This window comes from Acartia tonsa, chromosome 2 (genome assembly GCF_053477335.1).
Source record: "Acartia tonsa isolate MP-2025a chromosome 2, ASM5347733v1, whole genome shotgun sequence".
NCBI lineage: Eukaryota > Metazoa > Arthropoda > Copepoda > Calanoida > Acartiidae > Acartia > Acartia tonsa.
In genome coordinates this window covers 20099312-20123440 of record NC_137261.1, presented here as the reverse complement: position 1 = coordinate 20123440, position 24129 = coordinate 20099312, and the positions used below count along the sequence as shown (strand labels likewise).

Here is a 24129-nt window from a genome sequence, read left to right as displayed (position 1 = left end):
CGCAGGAGTGGGACAAAGTTGGAGTGGACAAACGCAGGATTTTAGGGACAAACATCGGAGTGGACAAACACAGGAGTCCCAAAGTTTTTTTTCAATTTTGAATTTTTTTTATACAAACACAGCCCCCCCTACCTTCGTCCTGTTACTTTTCTTAGTTAGGTTAGGTTAGGATATAGGCTAGGGGGCTGAGCGCTGCAGCCATAGTCATTATTTTGTAGACAAGGGTATAAAAAATTTCAAAATTGTAATATTATTAAAATAGTAGACACTCCTTGGTTTTATTTAAGCAATGTCCACTCCAATGTTTTCCACTCCAACGTTTGTCCACCTTAATGTTTGTCCACTCTGACGTTTGTCCCATTCTTACGTTTGTCCACTCCGATGTTTGGGACTCCTGCATTTGTCCACTCCAACATTTGGGACTCCTATGATTGAGGTAGAACCCCAATAAGTAAATCTCAATAAAACTTGATAAAATTATGCAAAATATCAAAGTATTCAATCCCTGAATTTCAACCATCTAACTTGAATAGGAGTAGAGAAAATCATGAAAACTTGAAATGTAGGAATCGATATAGCCCACCCCAGTTTTTTGGCAAATCCTAATGAAACTTGATGAAAACATGGAGTATTGATAGAGAGAGAGAATATTCAATCCATGAAAATTTTAGCCTTCTATCTTTTATAGAAGCCGAGAAAATATCGTTTTCCCCTTTCTGTCTCAGACAGACAGACATACCAATGAACAGACATACAGATGAATGGACAGACAATGGACGGACAAATATTTTGAATTATAGAGTAGCTTCACTACTAAAAAACTAAATAGGATAATTGTTGTACACAAATTGATTTCAGTATGTTTTAAATGAGCTTACTTAATCAAGGACGTCCAAGCTTTTTGATTTGGGGGGAAGGGGGGGGGGATTGAAATATCTAAATTTGGGCATCCCCATGTTCATTTTGTGGGGTAATCTTTATATAATAGAGGCAAGGACTTCAAAGCTTTTTATATTTTTTTTTTTGGGGGGGGGGGGGGGGGAAGGGGAAGATTAAAAATTATGGGGTCGCCCCAAATTAATTAATAACCCTTAACCCCCTAACCCCCCCCCCCCCACCGGGACATCCCTTTACATAAAGTAATGATTATAAAGTTGCTAAGTACCTTACTGCTACAAAAATCATCTTCCAACATTTAAGATTAATTCTAACACGCCTGAATTAACAAAAAGAGCTAACCATGGCGTGGATATACACATCCTAATTGTAAAAATGTTTTGCTTTTTAAAATTGTAAATCAATTATTCAGGAATCATTTTACTTTGTTTATTTACTAGCAGCTGCGCTCCAAGCATCTAGGAGCTCTGTAATTAAAGGAGTAAGGAAATTAGTAAAATAGCCTTATACTTTACCGAAATCTTAAGCTACAGACAAAAAAGCTTTATATAATATGTATTAATTTGTAAAACTGCAAATGATAAAATATGACCTATTTTTTTCTCTTTAAAGATTCTCTTCAAACACCTCCCCCTTTTTATATAAAGATGCTAATTCCCCCCCAAACCTAAGAGGATATAAGCAGTAAAAAACCCCGCAGGGGGCACAATTTTCTAACACTTCTTTCTTATTTAGTCTTTTAAAAGGATTCAAAATGCATTGACATATATATATATATTTTTTTTAACTCTTATTTTATACATCTTAATTGGAACTGATGATCTATTTTTATAGAGAAACATATGTATTCCATCAATAAAAAGTTAAAAAATTAAGTGTGTTTATACATATAATAATTACTATATATAATAGGATAATGAAATGCAGCTGTTTTAAGGGTTGCCAGCCTAATAATACAGAGCGATTCAATAATTGTGTTAATATGTTAAGATGTCTAACTTTAAAATGGTGTAATTATAGTTATATTTAGCCTAGAAAAATGATAAACATACCTATAGAAGCATTAAATAATTCTCTTTTTTATAATATAAATTTTTTTTAGAAACAAGAACAAGAACAATGCATAGCAGTGTAAAATATAAATTGATATTTTTTTTCCAAAATTCAATTCCCTCTGGTGATGTTATAAATAAAATATCAAAAGTCAAATTTAGGTGGATGTTATATGAATATATAAAGCTTCTTTACAGCCAAAAAAATTGGGAAAAAAAATATCATTTATGGAGCAGCAACAAAAGTGGGTTTATCACAAAACCTCGATTTTTTAGTCAGCTGTTCCATAAAAAACCAAGTCATTACCTGTATATTATAAAGCAATGCCAGGCGATTAAAATGAGGTATTAAGCACTTTCTAACTCCAAAAATTGATTCTTCTAGAGCAAAAATTAGTTTAGCATTTTTGGTGACTCAAATTTGAAATTTGATTTGTAGCAATAGAAAAATATTAAAAAAACATACTTTTTTCTATCTAAGAGGCAAATTAATGGTATCAATATATTCGCAAATGTCTTATATACAGTTTAATACACTTTTAAGTCCATTATTTTTGGGCTTTGAGTGAACGTCAAATAAGGTTGATTTTATCTCTTATATTACTCTGTTATTTTATCTACTTTCATTCGCTTATTCAATCCCATACATTCGGTTTTTAATTTTAAACAGTGCCGCTACTATCGGACGTAATCGTGCCTTTTGTTCTGTAATCTAGTGTTATTGCATATCTCTAGGAACCACGTAACATTAAGAAACTACTCACTCAGATCAAATAAGAACAAATTGTTATTTTACTGATGACCTAAGGCCTGTAATATCAGAAAATCAATTACAAAATTGCTTTATATTATATTCTTAGGCTAAACAACTTAACATTTGAAATATTGGCCTTTCTTCATAGACGTCCAAAGGGGGGGGGGGGGGTGTTTACTCCTCTCCCCTGAACTTTAAAACCCCTAATTTTTACTTTACAAAATTTTAAAATACATTAGATTATCCCCCTCTTCAAAGGCATACCATTTTTTTTTATAAATCATGCTTATGTCCAAGAGTACACATTTCTAGACTCGGCTGTTTTATAGATCTTTTTGAACCATGGTACAGACATCTTACTATCTTTTTTCTTCAAATAATTTCTTTGTACAACCTGCTCCACAGGACTACTAAGAAACTTCCCCCTAAAAATTTAGGTTATTTCCGTTTTATCGTAATAAATACATTACAAGTACCTATTGGACAACTAAATCAAAAACAAAAAATCTTATGGATAGGTAGGTAGTGTATTTTAACAATAAAAAATAACATGCGAAAATCACAATAATTATAATTTGGTTAATAAAATAATTTTTAATATTTTTCGGTTCAAATATAAACATAGAATAAATTTTCAAATATAAATGTTCTTTATAGTCATAAAAATATATTAATTAGTCTTAATTGGGTTCTGACAAAATATACATGTATGTAAATCCAAAATGGAATTAATTATTCAACATGAGAAGAATTGTTTTGGGCTGCATACAATTTATATAAGAACATGAATTTTGCTCTCTAATATTTTTTTACTAGCTCCTTTCAAAAGCGAGAACTTACACAATAAGATTAGGTTAAGGTAACATTATTGATAAGTCGTAGGCATAATTGTTTTTTTTTTTTGCAAATGTCGTATTCTTCATTTTTTATCCTCCATTGTTAGAAAGGACATCCCGGAGCCCAATGACCTCCACGACCACAGGCATAACAATGGCCATAGCCTCCATAATAATAGCCAGGTAGACCTAAATAATGTTTTATATAATACTAAGTAGATTATTGTCAGACTTTAAAATGCTTATGATAATGCTAGCTGCTAGACCAATTGGACTCAGTAATCCTGGATCTTTTTCTGGCGAATGAGACACCCCCCTTTCGAAAAATACACCCCCCCCCCCAAAAAAAAAAAAAAATATAATGGCAATAATGAAAGATTAACTGTAATATCCCTCAAAGAGCGAAGCTTCGTAAATATTAACTTCAAATCAAAAAATAAAACAAATAGTAACGGCGGATAAAATCCATGAAGAGTCTTAAGTTAAAAAAAATATCACAGTTCCAAATTTTACTTCTTTTAAGTAACTGCCATGCAAAATTTTAGTGCTTTAACTCTTTTTTTTTTAAGTGTGATCTTTGTATTTTAGTTTTAAAAAGTGAAAAGTGTCATACCCGCCCCCACCCCCCTTATAAAAATTTAAATAATCAAACCTTCAACATCTGAAGCGTCAGAGTCATAATCTGGAAAATCATATCCATCGCCCTCTTCAGAATCTTGGCTGTTCAGACTGTCATTTTCAGAATCAGAATCTCCAGAATCTTGGCTGTCGTCACTACTTCCATCTGGTGGTAAAATAAACCAGGATGATTATACCCATAGATAGTTTATCAAATACTAGATGCTTCTAGAGGTACTTAATGGTAGGAAAGGGAAATCGCCCCTCCACTTTCAAATTTGTTTTTTGAAAGAAAAAGTAACAAAGTTATAGGAAGGGCATTTTTTCTAGGGGCGATTTTTCTTGAGAGAGTGGTAATACCCTCCTGCAAAATAGTTTAAAACCTTCCCAGGACCTATGATAAGCTACACTGTAAAGGAGTTTTTTTTTAAATATCAAGACTTGAAAATCACATTCTTATGATATATGTAACTTACAAGGCTGTCTTATTTTCACAAAAACAGCATGCCGACTATTTGAGTGGTGCTAGTTGTTTATTATTTATTTTAATACAAACCTAGACAATATTTCAGACGGTAATCTTGTAACTTATGCTTGCAATCATTTTTCTGAAATGCACTTCATGAAACTATCCCTTTTTGCACTAACATTTAGAGTTTAATCAAAGAGATTAAAACCATTTTTTCATAATTACTTTTATGCTTTAATAGTGGCACATCTTTCCTCCCGTTTAATCTGCACATAATTAAAAAATAATTTGCATTTCATTTATTTTTGAAAATACATTGGATAGGTATTTAAAAAAAACTACAATAATTTTTTTTCATATAAAATTACAAAAATGCCTTATTATCACTATATAGGTATCATTCTACAAAAAAAAGGAATTAGAATACTGAAAAATGTTTGCTTAAAAAATTTAATAATTTAAAACTTAATGCTTATTATTTTTTTTTAAATTGTGGATAAAGGGGATGCACAATAATTTAAGTTAAATAAAAGTAGATTTGCCGAACATTCAATATGTTTCAGATTTCATGAAAATAATCAATTAAATTGATGTCTCTAATTCGCCAATCATTATTCAAAATAAAACCCCTGTTTTTGATCACTTAATGTTTTTTTCAAAACTTTTGAAAAATCTGAATTCACCAACCTGAGTTATCATCCGAGTCACTATCAACAAGGATAGGCTCAGCACCAGCTGCTGCTGCACCACTGCCACCACCACCGCCACTAGGACCTGGAGCAGAGGTGTGCACCACTACCTCTCCAGCAACATTGTCAGCCGGGCCGCCGCTGCCGTTACCTAAAACAGAAAATTGTCTGTTAGCAGCGGCTAAACCTTGCCTAGTGGTCGGTTGATGGTGGTGGCTGCTTGTTGTGGCAGCTTGAGCAGCAGCTGTGATAACTGGATTTGAAACTGTCTGTATATTAGCTAAATTAACAGGATTATTAACAGAATTTTGAGCAGCAGCTGCGGCGGCTCTAGCCGCTAAAGCATCACCAAAATTAAGAATCTGAACGGATCTGTCTGATTGTGGCGCTGGGACAGATGCCCCGCTGCTACTAGTGGTCACTACACCTGATGCAGTGGTGTACACTTGAATATTTTGTCCAGCAGTTACCACAGGCAGAGTAACTCTGTTATTTCCAGACGAGTCCAGGACAACAATGTGACGGATGCTATGTGGCTGCACTTGAACCTGGGGTTGTGCATCATGCTGTGGGGCTTGCTGTTGTACCTGTTGATGTTGGTGGGGTTGATTTCTTGGTATTGTATAATTGTTCATTTGAGCAAACGGTTGGCGGACAAAGAATGGATTAATATTGTGTGCTCCTCCCAGCCTATGGCCTTGATCTCGATTATTGACCCCTCCCCCACGATTATTATGACCAGCATTAGAACCCCCTCCACGATTTGTATTATTACTGACTCCACGAATATGATTATTACTGCCTCCACGAATATGCTGATTATAATGGCCGCCTCTTTGATTGTTGTGACCGCTACCTCGACCACGATTACCATGACCTCCACGATTATGACCACCATGATGGTTGCTGGTTCCAGACCCACCTGCAGTTGGATTGGGACCTGCTGCATCTAAAGAAGAGAAACTTTTTGTAGTTAAAGGGAAAACAAAAAATTTATCCAAAAAACTATTGATTTTATTATAATTTTATGATTAGGTGTTGCCGTTTTGAATGTATTAATACAAAAATGTATTAGTTTATTATTTTTCAACAAACTATACAAACTATAAGGAAAGGGCAAAATTCCATAACGCTGTCCAAATTACCTACCCTTTGATAAAATTACAATTTAAAAGTGTTTAGATTGGTTTATAAGCTAGAAATTATTTGTAAAGAACACACTGAAAAATTCACGTTCAAAAAATAATTTACTATGATTGTTAGTAATTTCTAATATCTAATCTGTAAATTCTGAGGCTTGCCAATTACTATTATCTTAGACCCAATTATTCCCATATTTGCTTAATTTAATTCATAATTAAAATAGATCATATATCTATGTTTCCAGGACAAACGCAGGAGTGACAAACGTCTTAGTGGACAAACACAGGATTGCAAAAATATTAAGTGGATTAAGAATTTTTTTTACAGGATAGGTTAGGTTAAGATATGAATAAACAAACAAGCCCCCTGCAGGGGTTAATTTTTTAAAAACCTATAAAACAGGTTAGGTTAAGTTTCCATTCTGATGTTTGTCACTCCTGTGTTTGTACTGTTTGTACCGAATTTCAGCAAAATAATTTACACTTCTTTTTACACCCATTTTATGATTTTACAGAAAAATGTAAAAAGTAGCTCAATAATGTACAAGGAAAATAAAAAGACAAAGTTTAAGAATTAAGATAAAATTTAAAATAAGTGCAATTCATAATATTAATAGTAAGAGTGGGGAGAATGCCGTTGCCCATAACAGGGCAATTCATTAGGACTTTCAAGGTTGTGCACTCAAAGGATTGGTTGTCTGCTATGGTAGGAATTTTTTAAACCTTCCACAGAGGTATCAATCAGGTATACACCGTTTAACTTTAATAGTTATTATACCTGAAGTCGCGGCATTGCCTGCTCTATTGGCACCTCGTCTATTCCTGTTGTTTGTCTGCCTGCCACCACCCTTGTTGTTCTCTGAATTACCAGTCTCCCTAAAATTACAATAATAAATTCAAACCACTTATGTTGTGTTTTTCGTAAAATAAAAAAACATCTATCTAGAATAAGAGAAAAAAAGTGGGTCATTTTTTCGCTTTTTTTCTGTATAGTTGTGAGTAACCGTTTAGTCAAATACGCTTGTCAAGTCAAACTATTCTTAATAATCGCATTTGACTAAAATACGCTAAAAATGACCATCTTTATGGGATGATTTATATTGGTGCTGGGCAGTTCTTAAACACGAACTCGGAAAACTTACTAACATATCTGTTTTTTAATAGACAAACATTTTAAAGTTATTGTTCAATAGCTGTAAAAAAACTTTCATAGTTATAACTGTGAAAAAGAAGTTATTTTACAATAAAAACAAGATTGAAAATCATAGCTCGGCAGCCGTGGCTGTAGATATGAGTGGCTAAAATGAGTCTGCAATCTAAGGTAGCTGAAATTAAATGTTGCAGTATTTTTTTGGTTGCTTAGCTTGAGCTTGGCTATGAATGTATAAAGTACTAACTAAATACTCTTTTATTTTAATCGCATCATCGAAATCGCACGGTTGGTTTTGGCTTGTACAAAGACAGATAAGTGATTGTGGCCACGTCCAAGAGTGGCTTATACTGAGGGTGGCATATTCTTTCAATCCGAGGCTTAGTGGTTGGCTTATACATGAGTATGTCGGCGAGGCTCATTCAAGCCGCGTTGTATATTGTATAAATGTCACTGTTTAAATTGGAACTAATTTAATATTTCATTGATATCAATTATACTTAATTCTTTTGTCTGATTAAAGAGAATTTAGAAACTGCGAATAATTTTCTTTCCTTTAATTTTTCTTTTAATTATTTCTAATATTAGAAAAAAAGATTTGTTATAAATTATGAAAAAAGAAAGATTATTTTAGAACAATTTCTTGAATTAAATTTTTTTTTCTCATAAATAATACATCAAGTAAGGTATTACATATTCTTGAATATGCCCCTTAGTAAGTGTAAACACAAAACCATTTTTTTAGCTGTTATATCAGTCAAGGAGTTGTTTTAAAAACAATTTTATTTCCATATAGGTAAAAATGTACCTATGTCAAAAGAATCTATACATTATAGACAACATACATTATAATATGAAAGATATTTTTTTTGTTTAAAGACATTGACAAAAGACAAAACCTCTTTAATTTTATACTAGCGGCTACGCCCCTAGAGGCATCTAGGGGCACTTGAGGAGAGAGTCTAATTTAATAATTAAATTTCTTATTTTAGATTTAAAAAGAAAAAGTAAAAAAAAATTTTTGGGGGTGGCGAATTTTTTTTTTTGGGGAGGGGGGGGTTGCCGGTGCCCCTCCCCTCATTTTTAATTTTAGTTAAAAAAATTCAAATTTTTTTTTTCGGGGGGGGGGAGATTTTTCATTTTTTTGGGGGGTTGGGGGTGTCCCACCCCCCAAGAAAATAGTTATAAACCTTCCCGGGACCTATGAGAAGCTACCCTGTTAAGGAGAACCCGATCGGTTCAGCGGTTAGCGAGATCCTTCGGTACAGACAGATACACAGACAGACACACAGACAAACATCCTGTTACTTTAGTATAAGGATTATAACTGAAAAAAAATTATATTTCTATTTCTGAATTGTGTGAGTAAATATTTAATGTAATAAGAAGTGGTAGGTCAGAGAGATGAACCAAAGTACGTTACAGAAATAGAAAAAAAACAAGGATGACAACATCCATAAGTAGCGAAACACTAAAATTTCATGGGAGGGCAATCAGATATAAGAAACTATAGAGAAGATGTTCAGTTGATAAATATACAATAATTCATATAAATCACGAAACCTTTCAAAGAATAAAATATTTTTTATGTCTTTTTATGCACGACCGACAGACGGACAAAGTAAATCATACAATTGATGCCCATTGATAAATGGAATCTTCACCAATAATTTCAGCCGTCTTTCTCCAATAGCAGCTAAGAAAATCGCATTTCCCTCATAAGGTTACGGACAGACAAAGTGAATTATCGAGTAACTTAACTACAAAAAAAATATAATATCGTGGAAAAGACAAACAAACAAAATAAATATATATGGATAATATTAGGGAGGGATAGGACAATTTTTGGTATATAAGACAGCCCTTTATTTTCACCGACATTAAATAGTAACCAAAGGCGGAATTTAACACATAAGTTAATACCTAATTTATGGCCCATTGTCCTATCTTTTATCAATGGATAATATGAAGAAAAATTATTATTTTTTTATTTGTTTACTTTTCTCTCTCTTTATATATATACTAGCGGCTTCGCCCCTAGCCTCTAGTGCTTTGCCCCAAGAAATATTTTAAAAAATTGGAGCTGCCCCAATATCAATTTCAAAATTTTCGGGAAAAAAAAATTCCAGCTGCCCCAGTATCAATTTTTAAAATTTTCAGGAAAAAATGGGTTTTTTTTTTGTTTTTTGGGGGGTTAAGGGTGTCCCACCCCCCAAGAAAATAGCTTAAAACCACCACAGGACCAATAGGTATATACCCTGAAGAGTATAATCCGATCGGTTCAGTGGTTACCGAGATCTTAAAAGACAGGCGGACAGTTAGGCAGTTACTTCACATAAATTGGCAGCACCAGAAATTTTTTTTAAATTACCTCTTTGGGCAAAGTCCCTAGAGGCTAGGGGCAAAGCCGCTAGCAATGAAATAAAGTAACATAACACCCCATTCTTCCACACAATGTTTTCAGGTTCAAATGGAAAATTTTACATACTAGTGAGATAATGGATGTGCAATCAATAGTCCGTTCCCTGTATTCTTGTAAATAATCCTAGACAAAAAAAAGCCTAGGAAGACCAGTTGAGTCTGTTCCCTGTATTCTTCTAAATAATCCTAGACAAAAAAAGCCTAGGGAGACTAGTTGAGTCTGTTCCCTGTATTCTTGTAAATAATCCTAGACAAAAAAAAGCCTAGGGAGACTAGTTGAGTCTGTTCCCTGTATTCTTGTAAATAATCCTAGACAAAAAAAAGCCTATGGAGACTAGTTGAGTCAATAATGGTCAAATATGTGGTAAACAAAATAAGGAAAATTAATATTTTCCTCATATTGTACAAATATAAATGATAAAATAAGAGTTGTTCTCTTCTTTCAAAGATATCCAACATTTCTCTTGATTTAAAGAGATAGAAAAATAATCATAAAAATTTTAAGAGCGTTTATTTCGACTTTCGCACTTATTTATGTTATGAGATATTGTAAATTGATATACATCCTCAATAATGATACACAAAATTACTCCTCCTGTAGATTACAATTAGCAGTTAAAACGTTTGGACATTTAACGTAATAAACCGACTGATCAAATTAAAAAAGTCCCCAAAGTTGTTAAGCCAATAAATAAGATAACGTTACTATAAAACTTTAGGGACTAGTGTAAAAAATGCCCAATATCCCCTCCCTCCCCAGATTAATAAGTAAACCAAAATATTTAAAAATACTTTATTTATACCCTACTTGGGTTCTTAGAGTATACAAACAATAAACAATATGGTTGCCTTTTGTGGTAGTTAATTTTACAAAGATTGGGCCATGGAAAGAAAATGAAGTTGCGGGTTTCATCGTATTTTCACAGTAGCCTTCGAAAGGTTATTTTAGGTTAGGTTAGGTTAAGTAAATGTTAATGATTGGCCCACAGGGTTAGAAAATATGCCCCGCAGGGGCTAGAAATAGGAGAAGAGCTACTGTGAAAATACGACGAAACCCGCAACTTCGTTTTCTTTCCCCAAAGATTATAAAAAAATTTATTCAAAAAAGAAATTTTAAAGTTGTAATACGCGAATTTAAAATGGTTAGGTTCTTTACATCTTACGGGGCTCCAGGATATGGGGAAAGGACAACAGAAAATACATTATTATTCACCTTAATATTTTGGAACTTAAGATTGCGTTTGAATTAATTTATCTGTCATTGTTACTTCCCTCCACTTGCTGTTGGCTAGACAAGACTAAGAGGTTGTAAAAGATAAAATCCTGCGGGAATAAATTCATTTCCTCATAACAGAGTAACTTTAATTCTTAACTTATGAACCTTTGCATTCAGGGATCCAAAGGGATAAGACAATGGAGGATAAATTGATATACATCCCCAATGATATTAGATAAAGTTAATCCTTCAGTACATCAAGTTCAATTCAAAAGTTTGAACACTACAACTCATGAAAAATTTAATGAAAGTACCCAAAGTTTTAGAGTCACCGACTAAGAAATCGTGATGGTAAAACTTTAGGCACCAGCGATATTTACAATTCAATGGTCCATTTCTCCCAGAATACATTACACAAAAGCATTGATGAAAACATAATAGAGACTCCATTATATATTACTCATATCGGGGGGTCTGTAATGTCTTTGGTGAAAAAAATATAATTTGTTACATCTACCTTATAACACAGTTTTAAGCATTGATTCGATACGTTTTTACTAAACTTAGAAATTAAAGTTAAAAAGTTACATTAATGCCTATTATCTTATATATTTTTCTAATTATGTGGGAGTTATGGGGGGGGGGGGGGAGGTTACGAACCTACGACTACATTAAAATTACCTAAATTTTTGTTCTTCAGCGCATCTCAATTCAACCATCCGTTTTCTTTCCTCCATCTATAAAAACAGAAACTTAAAACAAACATTTACTTTTTCCATTATCTTTTTCTTCAGTTGAAACATTTTGCAAGTGAAACAAGGATAAAAAACATTTGCAATAGCGTAGCTGATATGTTCACAAATCAAAGATATGATACTTATGAGGAGCATTATTCTTTAAAGTTGAAGAACTTCTAATCATTTCTAATTTCTTTTTGTCTAAATGGCATAAAAAGTTACTTAACAAAGTGTTTGTTCCTTTTTAGTTATATTCAAAAGGAGCTTTGCAACATAAGGTACCGTAAAAGAACAAGTTAGGCATGAAAATCTTCGCTCATAACAAAGTTGTAACTACAAATGCACTTATATATCCCCACATAATAGAAGTTGGGGTATTTTACTAGTGTATCTCTTTAAACTTTTGGACAGAAAACAATAACATTATTGTTGCATTGTATAAGACAATTTATTTTGTAACTTTCAAAGAAAAAAATCTATTTTCCAAGTTAGATAACGCGATGACTGCATGCACTTGATTAAATACAAATTTGTTGAATACTTGTGAACGTTATCGTCCTTGTAAATCAAAGAACAAAATAATATTCGTTACTTTTTAATGTAAAAATATAAGAAATGGAGAGAAATCCAGATTTAACAAGAAATTTTTTCCATTAAAGTAGAATTGTTCACCTTATAATATTTCTCTATTGCCACGTCCAATAAAAAAATCAAATGGAAGTTGAATGAGAAGGAAATTAAACTCTCTGTGTGTGTGTGTTTGTTTGTGTGTGTATGTGTGTGTGTGCGTAGGAGGGTTTATGGTCATATCACATAGAAACTTTTATTAAAAGAATAATGAAATCTATATTAGATTAAGCGTTTGAAATAAATATGGTTTATGTTTATAATATTTTGGACAACAAGGTGAGAATTGTATATCAAACAAGGATACAGATATCCCTAAAAGAACAGTAAATTGAGGAAGGGGGGGGGGGGGTATACTTAGAGACATAGTAGAACAAAGAGTATTTTTGGCATTTAGAAACATATAGGGCAAAAAAATTGCCTAGAACATTCCTAAGATTTCAATTTAAAAAAAATAGTCTAAAACCATTTCAAATCAAATGTGAGCTTCCTTGAAGTTAGCAAGATCTCAACGGGCAAAAAAGGATATATTGTACATATCAGGAAATTCTAAGTGTGATTATAAATGTTTGTCTGTGAGTGTGTGTGGTGAGATTCCAATGATTGCCACACAAACCAGACACCTCACTCACAAACTCAATAATGGAAAAAAATTACCAAATCGTTGATATTTCAAATCATAAAAATTTACCAAATGTGAAATATGAAGAAATAAAAAGAAAGCTACTTTTTCTTCAATCTTAGACACAAAAAAGAAAATTAGTACACAAATAAATCTTTAAAATCAGAGCACAAACACCAGAGTTAGGCAAAAATTAGTTGTTAAATACAAAAACAGCTAAAAATGCTGCTCAAAGCCGTCTGACTACCAATTAATATTAAATATTAAATATTAAATATCTAATAGCGATGGAAATATGGACATAAAATTTCAGACGTATACCATGAATAATAATCCAGAAAATCACGTTTCCCCCTAAACGTTACAGACGGATGATTGGAATTATAGAGAAGCTTCGTTACAAAAATATATCAACCTTAGTTGGTCCAAGTTGTGAAATAATAGCTTCAATCATGTTGTCCATACTGATACCACGGGTCTCCACAGTTATCAACACCCTGAAATAATAGCTTCAATCATGTTGTCCATACTGATACCACGGGTCTCCACAGTTATCAACACCCTGAAATAATAGCTTCAATCATGTTGTCCATACTGATACCACGGGTCTCCACGGTTATCAACACCCTAAAAGCAAATAAATTGACCTCAGCAAGCATGGCATCCAGAATGTAGCATGACATGGCAAGTACATTTAGACAACTGGCTAGAAATCAACCTTATTCGACATTCACTCAAAGCCCCAAAAATAATGGACTTAAAAGTGTATTAAACTGTATATAAGACATTTGCGAATATATTGGTACCATTAATTTGCCTCTGAGATAAAAAAAAGTATGTTTTTTTGATATTTTTCTCTTGCAACAAATCAAATTTCAAATTTGAGTCACCAAAAATGCTAAACTAATTTTTGCTCTAGAAGAATCAATTTTTGGAGTTAGAAAGTGCTTAATACCTCATTTTAATCGCCTGGCATTGCTTTATAATATACAGGTAATGACTTGGTTGTTTATAGAACAGCTGACTAAAAAATCGAGGTTTTGTGATAAACCCACTTTTGTTGTTGCTCCATAAATGATATTTTTTTCCCCATTTTTTTGGCTGTAAAGAAGCTTTATATATTCATATAACATCCACCTAAATTTGACTTTTGGTATTTTATTTATAACATCACCAGAGGGAATTGAATTTTGGAAAAAAATATCAATTTATATTTTACACTGCTATGCATTGTTCTTGTTCTTGTTTCTAAAAAAAATTTATATTATAAAAAAGAGAATTATTTAACGCTTCTATAGGTAAGTTTATCATTTTTCTATGCTAAATATAAATATAATTACACCATTTTAAAGTTAGACATCATAACATATTAACACAATTATTGAATCGGTCTGTATTATTAAGCTGGCAACCCTTAAACAGCTGCATTTCATTATCCTATTATATATAGTAATTATTATATGTATAAACACACTTAATTTTTTAACTTTTTATTGATGGAATACATATGTTTCTCTATAAAAATAGATCAACAGTTCCAATTAAGATGTATAAAATAAGAGTTAAAAAAAAATATATATATGTCAATGCATTTTGAATCCTTTTAAAAGACTAAATAAGAAAGAAGTGTTAGAAAATTGTGCCACCTGCGGGGTTTTTACTGCTTATATCCTCTTGGGGTTAGGGGGGAATTAGCATCTTTATATAAAAAGGGGGAGGTGTTTGAAGAGAATTTTTAAAGAGAAAAAAATAGGTCATATTTTATCATTTGCAGTTTTACAAATAAATACATGTTATATAAAGCTTTTTTGTCTGTAGCTTAAGATTTCGGTAAAGTATAAGGCTATTTTACTAATTTCCTTACTCCTTTAATTACAGAGCTCCTAGATGTTTGGAGCGCAGCTGCTAGTAAACAAACAAAGTAAAACGATTCCTGAATAATTGATTTACAATTTTAAAAAGCAAAACATTTTTACAATTAGGATGTGTATATCCACACCATGCACAGTGCCTTCTAAGGTGCTTTGACTTTAGTGTCAGAACCTAAATTGGGACATAGTGCATTTCATTACCCTAGGTTAGGTAACTTTATTTCACTTTTCAATAAAATCTAAAATGCAGCGGTTTTTGAGAAAATTAAATTTGAAAATTTCAAGTTCAATTTTCACCCACTAGGAGTTACCGTATAATCATAACAAGAAAAGCAAAGATTATTTATTTTTAATTTTGAACAAGTTTGCTCTAATAAATTTCTTCATAAAACCACTCCTGAAGTGATGTAAATAATGGCTATTTTTATCAATTGCTTTGCTAAGGTCACAGAAATTCAGCCTTAAATAAATCATATATAGGGAGGTTTTATGACTGACTTTATAAAAGCAAAGTTGTTCAAAATATTAAATAAATAATCTTTGATTTTCTTGTCATGATTATGCGGTAACTCCTAGTGGGTGAAAATTTAACTAGAAATTTTTAAATCTAATTTTCTCAAAAACCGCTGCATTTTAGATTTTTTTGAAAAGTGAAATGAAGTTACCTAACCTAGGGTAATGAAATGCACTATGTCCCAATTTAGGTTCTGACACTTAAGTCAAAGCACCTTCGAAGGCACTGTGCATGGTTAGCTCTTATTGTTAATTCAGGCGTTTTAGAATTAATCTTAAATGTTGGAAGATGATTTTTGTAGCAGTAAGGTACTTAGCAACTTTATAATCATTACTTTATGTAAAGGGATGTCCCGGTGGGTGGGGGGGGGGGGGGTTAGGGGGTTAAGGGTTATTAATTAATTTGGGGCAACCCCATAATTTTTAAATTTTTAATTTTTAATCTTCCCCTCTCCCCCCCCCCCAAAAAAAAATATAAAAAGCTTTGACGTCCTTGCCTTTTTTATATAAAGATTACCCCACAAAATAAACATGGGGGTGCCCAAATTTCCCTCCCCCCTTCCCCCCCAAATCAAAAAGCTTGGACCTCCTTGATTATGTAAGCTCATTTAAAACATACTGAAATCAATTTGTGTACAACAATTATCCTATTTAGTTTTTTAGTAGTGAAGCTACTCTATAATTCAAAATATTTGTCCGTCCATTGTCTGTCCATTCATCTGTATGTCTGTCCATTGGTATGTCTGTCTGTCTGAGACAGAAAGGGGAAAACAAGATTTTCTCGGCTTCTATAAAAGATAGAAGGCTTAAATTTTCATGGATTGAATATTCTCTCTCTCTATCAATACTCCATATTTTCATCAAGTTTCATTAGGATTTGCCAAAAAACTGGGGTGGGCTATATCGATTCCTACAATTCAAGTTTTCATGATTTTCTCTACTCCTATTCAAGATAGATGGTTGAAATTCAGGGATTGAATACTTTGATATTTTGCATAATTTTATCAAGTTTTATTGAGATTTACTTATTGGGGTTCTACCTCAAACATAGGAGTCCCAAAAATCGGAGTGGACAAATGCAGGAGTCCCAAACATCGGAGTGGACAAACGTAAGAATGGGACAAACGTCAGAGTGGACAAACATCAAGGTGGACAAACGTCGGAGTGGAAAACATTGGAGTGGACATTGCTTAAATAAAACCTAGGAGTGTCTACTATTTTAATAATATTACAATTTTGAAATTTTTTATACCCCTGTCTACAAAATAATGACTATGGCTGCAGCGCTCAGCCCCCTAGCCTATATCCTAACCTAACCTAACTAAGAAAAGTAACGGGACGAAGGTAGGGGGGGGCTGTGTTTGTAAACAAAAATTCAAAATTGAAAAAAAAGTTTGAGACTCCTGTGTTTGTCCACTACGACGTTTGTCCCAAAAATCCTGCGTTTGTCCACTCCAACGTTTGTCCCACTCCTGCGTTTGTTCCACTCTGACGTTTGGGACTCATGCATTTGTCCCTTCAATGTTTTTCCACTCCTACATTTGGCATGGAACCAATTATTGGTTGGGGTGCTAGTTTGATTCCTAGATTTGTAAGTTTAAAGGATTTTCTTTATTCCTATTAAAAAAAATTTAAAAGGCTGGGTTTATACCCCCCATAATATATTAAGGGGGGTGATTACCCCCATCCCTAAAAAAATTACCCTTTTACAAGCACCTCCCCCTGGATACTCCTGCACTCCCCCTTGTAGTTACTAGGCCAACTTTATGGTCTCTGGTTTCAGGAAGCCCATTCAATTATGAGAAGTTCACATTATAAGAGCACTCTTATAGCATCCTCTCTATTAGCATTACATGTGTAATGCATTATAGACAAACAGATAGATATTGTGAGGGATCCTACACTTTATAACACCTTGTTTTGCATGGTAAAAATTTTTCCAATAGTTCTTGATATTGATATTTTATTTAAAAATTACAATAACTTGAATATAATGATGTTTAAAAAATGCTGGAATTATAGTTATATTTAGACTAGAAAAATGATTAACATACATTAAATAATTCTCTTTTTAATTATAAAAATATTTTTTAGAAACAAGAACAAGAACAATGCATAGCAGTGTAAAATATAAATTGATATTATTTTCAAAATTCCAAAACTATCCAGGGTCCTATAGGAAGCATCCATAAAACACAGAACTCAATAGGTACTGTAATTGTCGAAATCTTAAGCTGAAGACAACAAAAATTACTACTTTTATATAATAGGATAATGAAATGAAGCTGTTTTAAGAGTTGCCAGCTTAATAATACAGACCGATTCAATAATTGTGTTAACTTTAAAATGGTGTAATTATAGTTATATTAAGCCTAGAAAAATGATAAACATACCTATAGAAGCGTTAAATAATTCTCTTTTTTATAATAGAAATTTTTTTTAGAAACAAGAACAAGAACAATGCATAGCAGTGTAAAATATAAATTGATATTTTTTTCCCAAAATTCAATTCCCTCTGGTGATGTTATAAATAAAATACCAAAAGTCAAATCTAGGTGGATGTTATATGAATATATAAAGCTTCTTTACAGCCAAAAAAATTGGGAAAAAAAATATCATTTATGGAGCAACAACAAAAGTGGGTTTATCACAAAACCTCGATTTTTTAGTCAGCTGTTCCATAAAAAACCAAGTCATTACCTGTATATTATAAAGCAATGCCAGGCGATTAAAATGAGGTATTAAGCACTTTCTAACTCCAAAAATTGATTCTTCTAGAGCAAAAATTAGTTTAGCATTTTTGGTGACTCAAATTTGAAATTTGATGTGTAGCAAGAGAAAAATATTAAAAAAACATACTTTTTTCTATCTAAGAGGCAAATTAATGGTATCAATATATTCGCAAATGTCTTATATACAGTTTAATACACTTTTAAGTCCATTATTTTTGGGGCTTTGAGTAAATGTCGAATAAGGTTGATTTCTAGCCAACTAGTGTCTTCATCTTCAGGGGAAAGGGGAGGTGTTTTTATGCGGGGAAATATCTTTTAATGGCAATGACCTAAAGCATTGCTAAATAGCCTAAAACCTAGCAAAGCAAAATCATTTGTAGTTATAGACAAATCGGTTAAGCTATTTACGAGATCTTACTAGAAATGTAAGATTGAATAACACTTGTAATAAGGTCATTAGAAAGATCTAAAAAGTCGGACACAATCTGAAACTTTCATACGGTGAGCGCTTTCTATTACAGATAATATGCTATAGGTCTTAGTCAAACGCGATCTTTAAGTCTAAAGTACAATAAATATACTTTCATTATGTTATTGCCAGGGCGCCGGAGCCGTATAATTTTAATTTTTTTTACTATTAAATTTGATAAAATAAAATAAATAATATAAAATATTTTGCTTTTATTTGATTAAAGCTATATAAAAGTAGAAGGATGTGAGTGTATTTGTTAAGTAACAATAGTTTTTCAGTTTATTATATGGAAATAGACCGTTGCCAAATTATAATATTACTTTAAAAAATCATTTTTAGCTAGTCCGAAGCCGGAGCCGTTTTTAACGAAAAATACGGCTCCGGATCCGGCTCCACCAAAAATGTTGCTGCTCCCGGCTCCGGCTCCAGAACACTGGTTATTGCACTTCAGTACTAAGCGACTAAACCAAAAGAATATATTTTCTTTGAATTTCGTTTTTACACCATTGCAGTTGAAATAATATTTTCTCTTCTCAGATATTGCTTTGAATTGATAGTAGTTAGATGAAAAGAAAATTAAGTATAAGCTTATTTTCTAATTTAAAGAGAACTTAGTTCAATAAGTACATATTTAACCTATGGCATTAGAATCATTAATAACGTGTTGGATTGCTGTTGGGTTGGTGTACTGTTAGTGTCGGGACCGCATCAAACAAAAGACATTACATAAGGTACATACTGCTGCTATGGCATGTACACAAGAGTATGGAGAATGCATTGGCGAATGAACATGCATAACTCATTACAATAAACAGTTTGGATTTCCAGAAAAGTTTGGGGATTTGGGTATTGGTGTATCTAATTTAAATAAACTTAATTTTTAAAAAAATCATATCGAATAAGCGGTTAACGAGATATTTTGCTACAGACAAAAAAAAGCTTGGTACTTTTTATAATAGGACATAGCCTGGTATACTTAATTATTAATTCAAAGGTTCAACTCATTTAATTATCCCCTTATTTACATATGATGACGCAATATACTAAATAGGTTTAATATACTCCTCTTTATTCCAACATCCTGGAATATAAAGATAAACTCAGTTACAGACACACACACACACACACATACACACACACACACACCAGCTGTATTGTTATATCTTTATCTTATTGTTATCTTTATTTAACCTAAAGTTTATGTTGGCTGCCAACTGTAATATTTAATTTAATTCATATTAACATCAGGGGTAGGGATATGTTATCTCAAGAAAGATAATTCGAGCAAACCTATTGTTCACTCACAGTTGATTAAAATAATTAACAAATAGAATAAAGTTAAGCTTAAATATTTCAGATTTTGTTTAGTTATCCTTTGGCAGTTGGGAGGCTTTATCTCGTTTAAAAAATGTAATAACCCACTGGTATTGGCTGTCGGCTTGGATTAAGTCAATGCGTGGAGCATGAAATATCGAGGGTATTTCCCTCTTGTAATTTTAAATGATGCTCCCCTTCCCTGAAAAGAATACTTTTAACGTTAGATATACTTTCCCCGCAAACCCATTACCTTTAAGAATTTTCTAAAAGATTTTGATCCTGGATGTTCTTGGTCCAGATAACTTTAAGATCTAGCTATACACATAAACAAACATCTAGCTACTTTTGTCTTCAGAGTACAACAATTCAATAGCTTTATATCAAGACTAATTTGTCTTTTATTCACCTAGGGTTTAGCCCACCTGAACCTTTTAATTAAACCTTTCTTTTGTCCTGTTTGATTAATTTAATATTTTAGAACTTTTGTAACTATACCTACTAGTATAAGTGATATCCTTTGTCTAATTTTACTTCCATTAAGTAGAGTGGTTGGTTAAAAATCAGGGACAAAGGACTAGTATTTTGACAAACAAATATAAGTCTTGATTTACCCACAACCTTCTTTCTTTATTTCTTACCTCCTTATCCACTGCCCTTTAGTTGCACCACAAAACAAGCTTAACCCCATATAAATATCAAAATTTTTGGCAATTTAAAATGGAATTAATTTGCTGCATCACATAATTACAAAAATGGGATAAGACAATGGCCGGTGAATTGATGTACATCCAAAATGATTGTACACACAATTACCCCTTTCGTAGATTAAAATTGATGGTTGAAACATTTAGACACTCAACTCAAACTCAAGCTGTTAAGCAAACGAATAAGAAAACTTTATCATAAAACTTTGGGGACTAGAATAATAAATTGCTCAATGTCCTTCATGTGATGAATTTCGTGACAGATGAGCTTAAGTTTATTGTTAAATCAAATATTTCAAACACATCCCACCTAGTTTTGTTTCCATTTATTCTACGAATAAAAAGCAGGGAGGCAGGGGACATTTTTAAGTTTTATAGTAACGTTTTCTTATTCCTTTGCTTAACAACTTTGGAGACTTTTTATAAGATTTTGATTTGTTCATTAAGTTGAGTGTCTAAACATTTTAGCCACTAATTGTAATCTACATAAGCGATATTTTTATGGTATCACTAGAGAGTTACATCAATTTATCGATTATTGTCTTATCCCTTTATATCCCTGAATAAAAGGAGTTAATTTCCAAAAAGGCATAACCTACCGACATTGTGGACACAGCGACTTTGATGACATCTTTTTCCATTGTTGTAGACAGAGCCAGCAGTAGGAGTGGCCGCAGTTGAGTATGACAGGGTGGATGGGAAGCTCCAGACAGGTTGGACAGATCAGCTGTTGCTCCAGGGTGTCACCCATCCTCTCCAATACTTCTTGGGCGCCTGGTAATTCATTTAGAAGTTAGTCAATTTTTTTAAAACAGCGAATTCCCTTAAAGTAAGAAGTCAAGCACAGAAACCCAATAATTTGAAAATAAAGGAGGTCCGGAGGGTTATGTTTTCATATGGTGAAAGTACCAAAAAAAACACAAAAATCTATTAAGTAATATGATTTCTTCTATGAAGTCATAAAAAGAATGATGAATATTTTTTTTTTAAATCCTTCCCGCCCGTCAATAAAATTTTAAATATGGGGGAAGGGTAAACTTACTACAACATTTTAATATATATTTCAGCCTACCTTGCTCTTTGATTTTCTTTGCCTCTTCTTCCGTATTACTCATCTCTTGTTCTAATTCTTTGATCCGAAATTCTTTCAACTTATTTTCTTCCTCAGATGTAGCAGCCCTGTATAAGGATTAAATGATGTAAACAGGTGGCATACGATTTGACTAAGTAGTTTTTCTAGGTCTCCAGGTTCTGATCCTGAAGACCTAAAGGTGATCTCTGGAAGCACTTTACCCCATCTTGACATTTATTTCGTATGAATTCACGATTTTTGTGAGGACTAAGCTTAAAGTATTTCAGGAATGGAGGGGACAATGGGCTGTTTATTAACTATTCCTCAAAGTTTTATAATAACGTTTTCTTATTCTTAGCTGAACAATTTAAGGGACTTTTATTAAATTTCTATTGGTTGGTTCATTTTGTTTAATTTTCAAACGTTTCAACCACTAATTGATATCTACTTTACAGAAGGGGTAATTTTGTGTAACATCATTCAGGATGCACATCAATTTATTAGCCATTATTTAGATCCTTAATTTATTTTTACAGTGTGGCCACAACCAAAAAAATACTGATACTGAAGAAAAAAAAAGGAAATACTGAAAATACTGAATCCTAAAATAAGAAAAAATACTGAAAATACTGAAGAAAAAAAAGGAAATACTGAAAATACTGAATCCTAAAATAAGAAAAAATACTGAAATACTGAACAAAAAAATACAAATACTGAATAAGTATTTTTTTTATATGATTCCTCATTTCAAAATTTCATATATCATACCTTTATAATTTGGGGGATATTTTAAAGACCTTTTAATTTTGCCTCTTAGATTTTCTTGCACCAATTAAGCAGAAAATGACTGATAAATATTTTAAATGATTACAAAACTTAAATACTTTTTAGTTAATTTAAGAGCATGCTAAAAAACTTTACCTTTAATAATCATGCAAAGTACTCACCTTAGATTATTCATTCTATTAATAGACAAAAAAAATATCTGAAAAAAATACTGTATAAAAGCATCTCAAATATCTAAAAAATTTATATTTGAGATGAAATTGAAAAAAAAATGTATATTACCATCATAGACGTCCAAGCTTTTTATTTTTTGGGGGGGGTAAAATTTTTTTAAGGGGGGGGTAAAATTCGCGCGTCGCAATTTTTTTACCCCACCCAAAATTTTTACCCCGGGGGTAAAATTTGCTTGGGGGGGTTAATTACCCCCCCTGAAATCTGTTGGCAGGGGTAAATTTTTTACTCCCCCCAAAATTTACCCCCTGGGGTAAAATTTTTTTTTTTTGGGGGGGGGGGGGGTAATCTAAATTTTATTAAATATTTAGTATTAAAAATGCGCGCGAAGCGCGCAAAATTTTTTTTGTTACAGATTTTTATTTTTTTTTGGGGTGGGGGTATTTACCCCCCCAAAATTGGTTAGGGGTAAATTTTAAACGGGGGGGGGGGGAAATGAAAAAAATTTGGGGGGGTAATCGCCCCTTTACCCCCCCCCCCTTGGACGTCTATGATTACCATAAAAAAAACAAAATTAATGTACAAAGTTATAGGGTAATTTAAAGGAAAGTAAAGTGAGGCACGAAGCGCCGAAAAAAATCTGACATCAACTACTTGAAAAAACATCTTATTTATGCCAAATTTTTTGGAATTTAAGAAATAATGAAAATACTGAATCATGAAAATTTCCAAAAACTGAAAAATACTGAATAAAATTTTCAAATACTGAATATTCAGTATTTACTGAAAATACTGAAGCCCCAATTTCCAAATACTGAAGAATACTGAAGATTTTCAGTATACTGAAGAATATGGCCACGCTGTTTTTAATATCAAAACTTCAAATTCTTGGCATGCTATCTAGAACCTGAATACTTCGAGTTGGATTCTGGACAAACCAAGCACCCTTAACTAATTAATCAAATATTTTAGTCTTTGGAGTCAGTGGAAAGGTAAAAGATTTAAATTCTTACATCAAAAGTTAGAAAGTTATTACAACACACACATTTATCACCTTGCTTTTTCAGCTTCAATTTGGTCCATAATCTCTTGCTGTTTAGCCGCTATTTCTTCCTCTTTCCTTCGCAACTCTTCATCCTTGACTGCTTGAGCTGCTAGTGCCTCCGCCACTTTTCTGAATTAATATGTTTTATAAATTTTTAATTTTAAAAAGAAAAAGTAAAGATGTTTAGGTATTTGTGAAGGGGTTTTTTTTTTTCGA

At 32.4% G+C, this 24129-nt stretch overlaps 2 protein-coding genes across 4 annotated transcripts in view; one reads left to right on the top strand and one right to left on the bottom strand.

Annotated features, from left to right (window-relative positions):
* Positions 1–24129, top strand: part of LOC145306503 (18S rRNA aminocarboxypropyltransferase) — a 210210-nt gene that overhangs the window by 136605 nt on the left and 49476 nt on the right. The window lies entirely within an intron of this gene.
* Positions 3212–24129, bottom strand: part of LOC145306367 (uncharacterized) — a 57696-nt gene continuing 36778 nt past the window's right edge. For 2 of the 3 annotated variants that reach the window (XM_080148461.1, XM_080148469.1), the window contains exons 17-25: positions 23923–24042; positions 21912–22018; positions 21439–21613; positions 13646–13727; positions 11926–11981; positions 7236–7333; positions 5314–6264; positions 4192–4323; positions 3212–3728 (exon numbers count right to left, since the gene is read on the bottom strand). In XM_080148461.1, the coding sequence (XP_080004587.1) occupies positions 3643–3728; positions 4192–4323; positions 5314–6264; positions 7236–7333; positions 11926–11981; positions 13646–13727; positions 21439–21613; positions 21912–22018; positions 23923–24042 (1807 nt within the window). In that variant the 3' untranslated portion in view covers positions 3212–3642. The remainder of the gene's footprint in view (positions 3729–4191; positions 4324–5313; positions 6265–7235; positions 7334–11925; positions 11982–13645; positions 13728–21438; positions 21614–21911; positions 22019–23922; positions 24043–24129) is intronic. The other variant, XM_080148474.1, reaches the window with a different exon arrangement.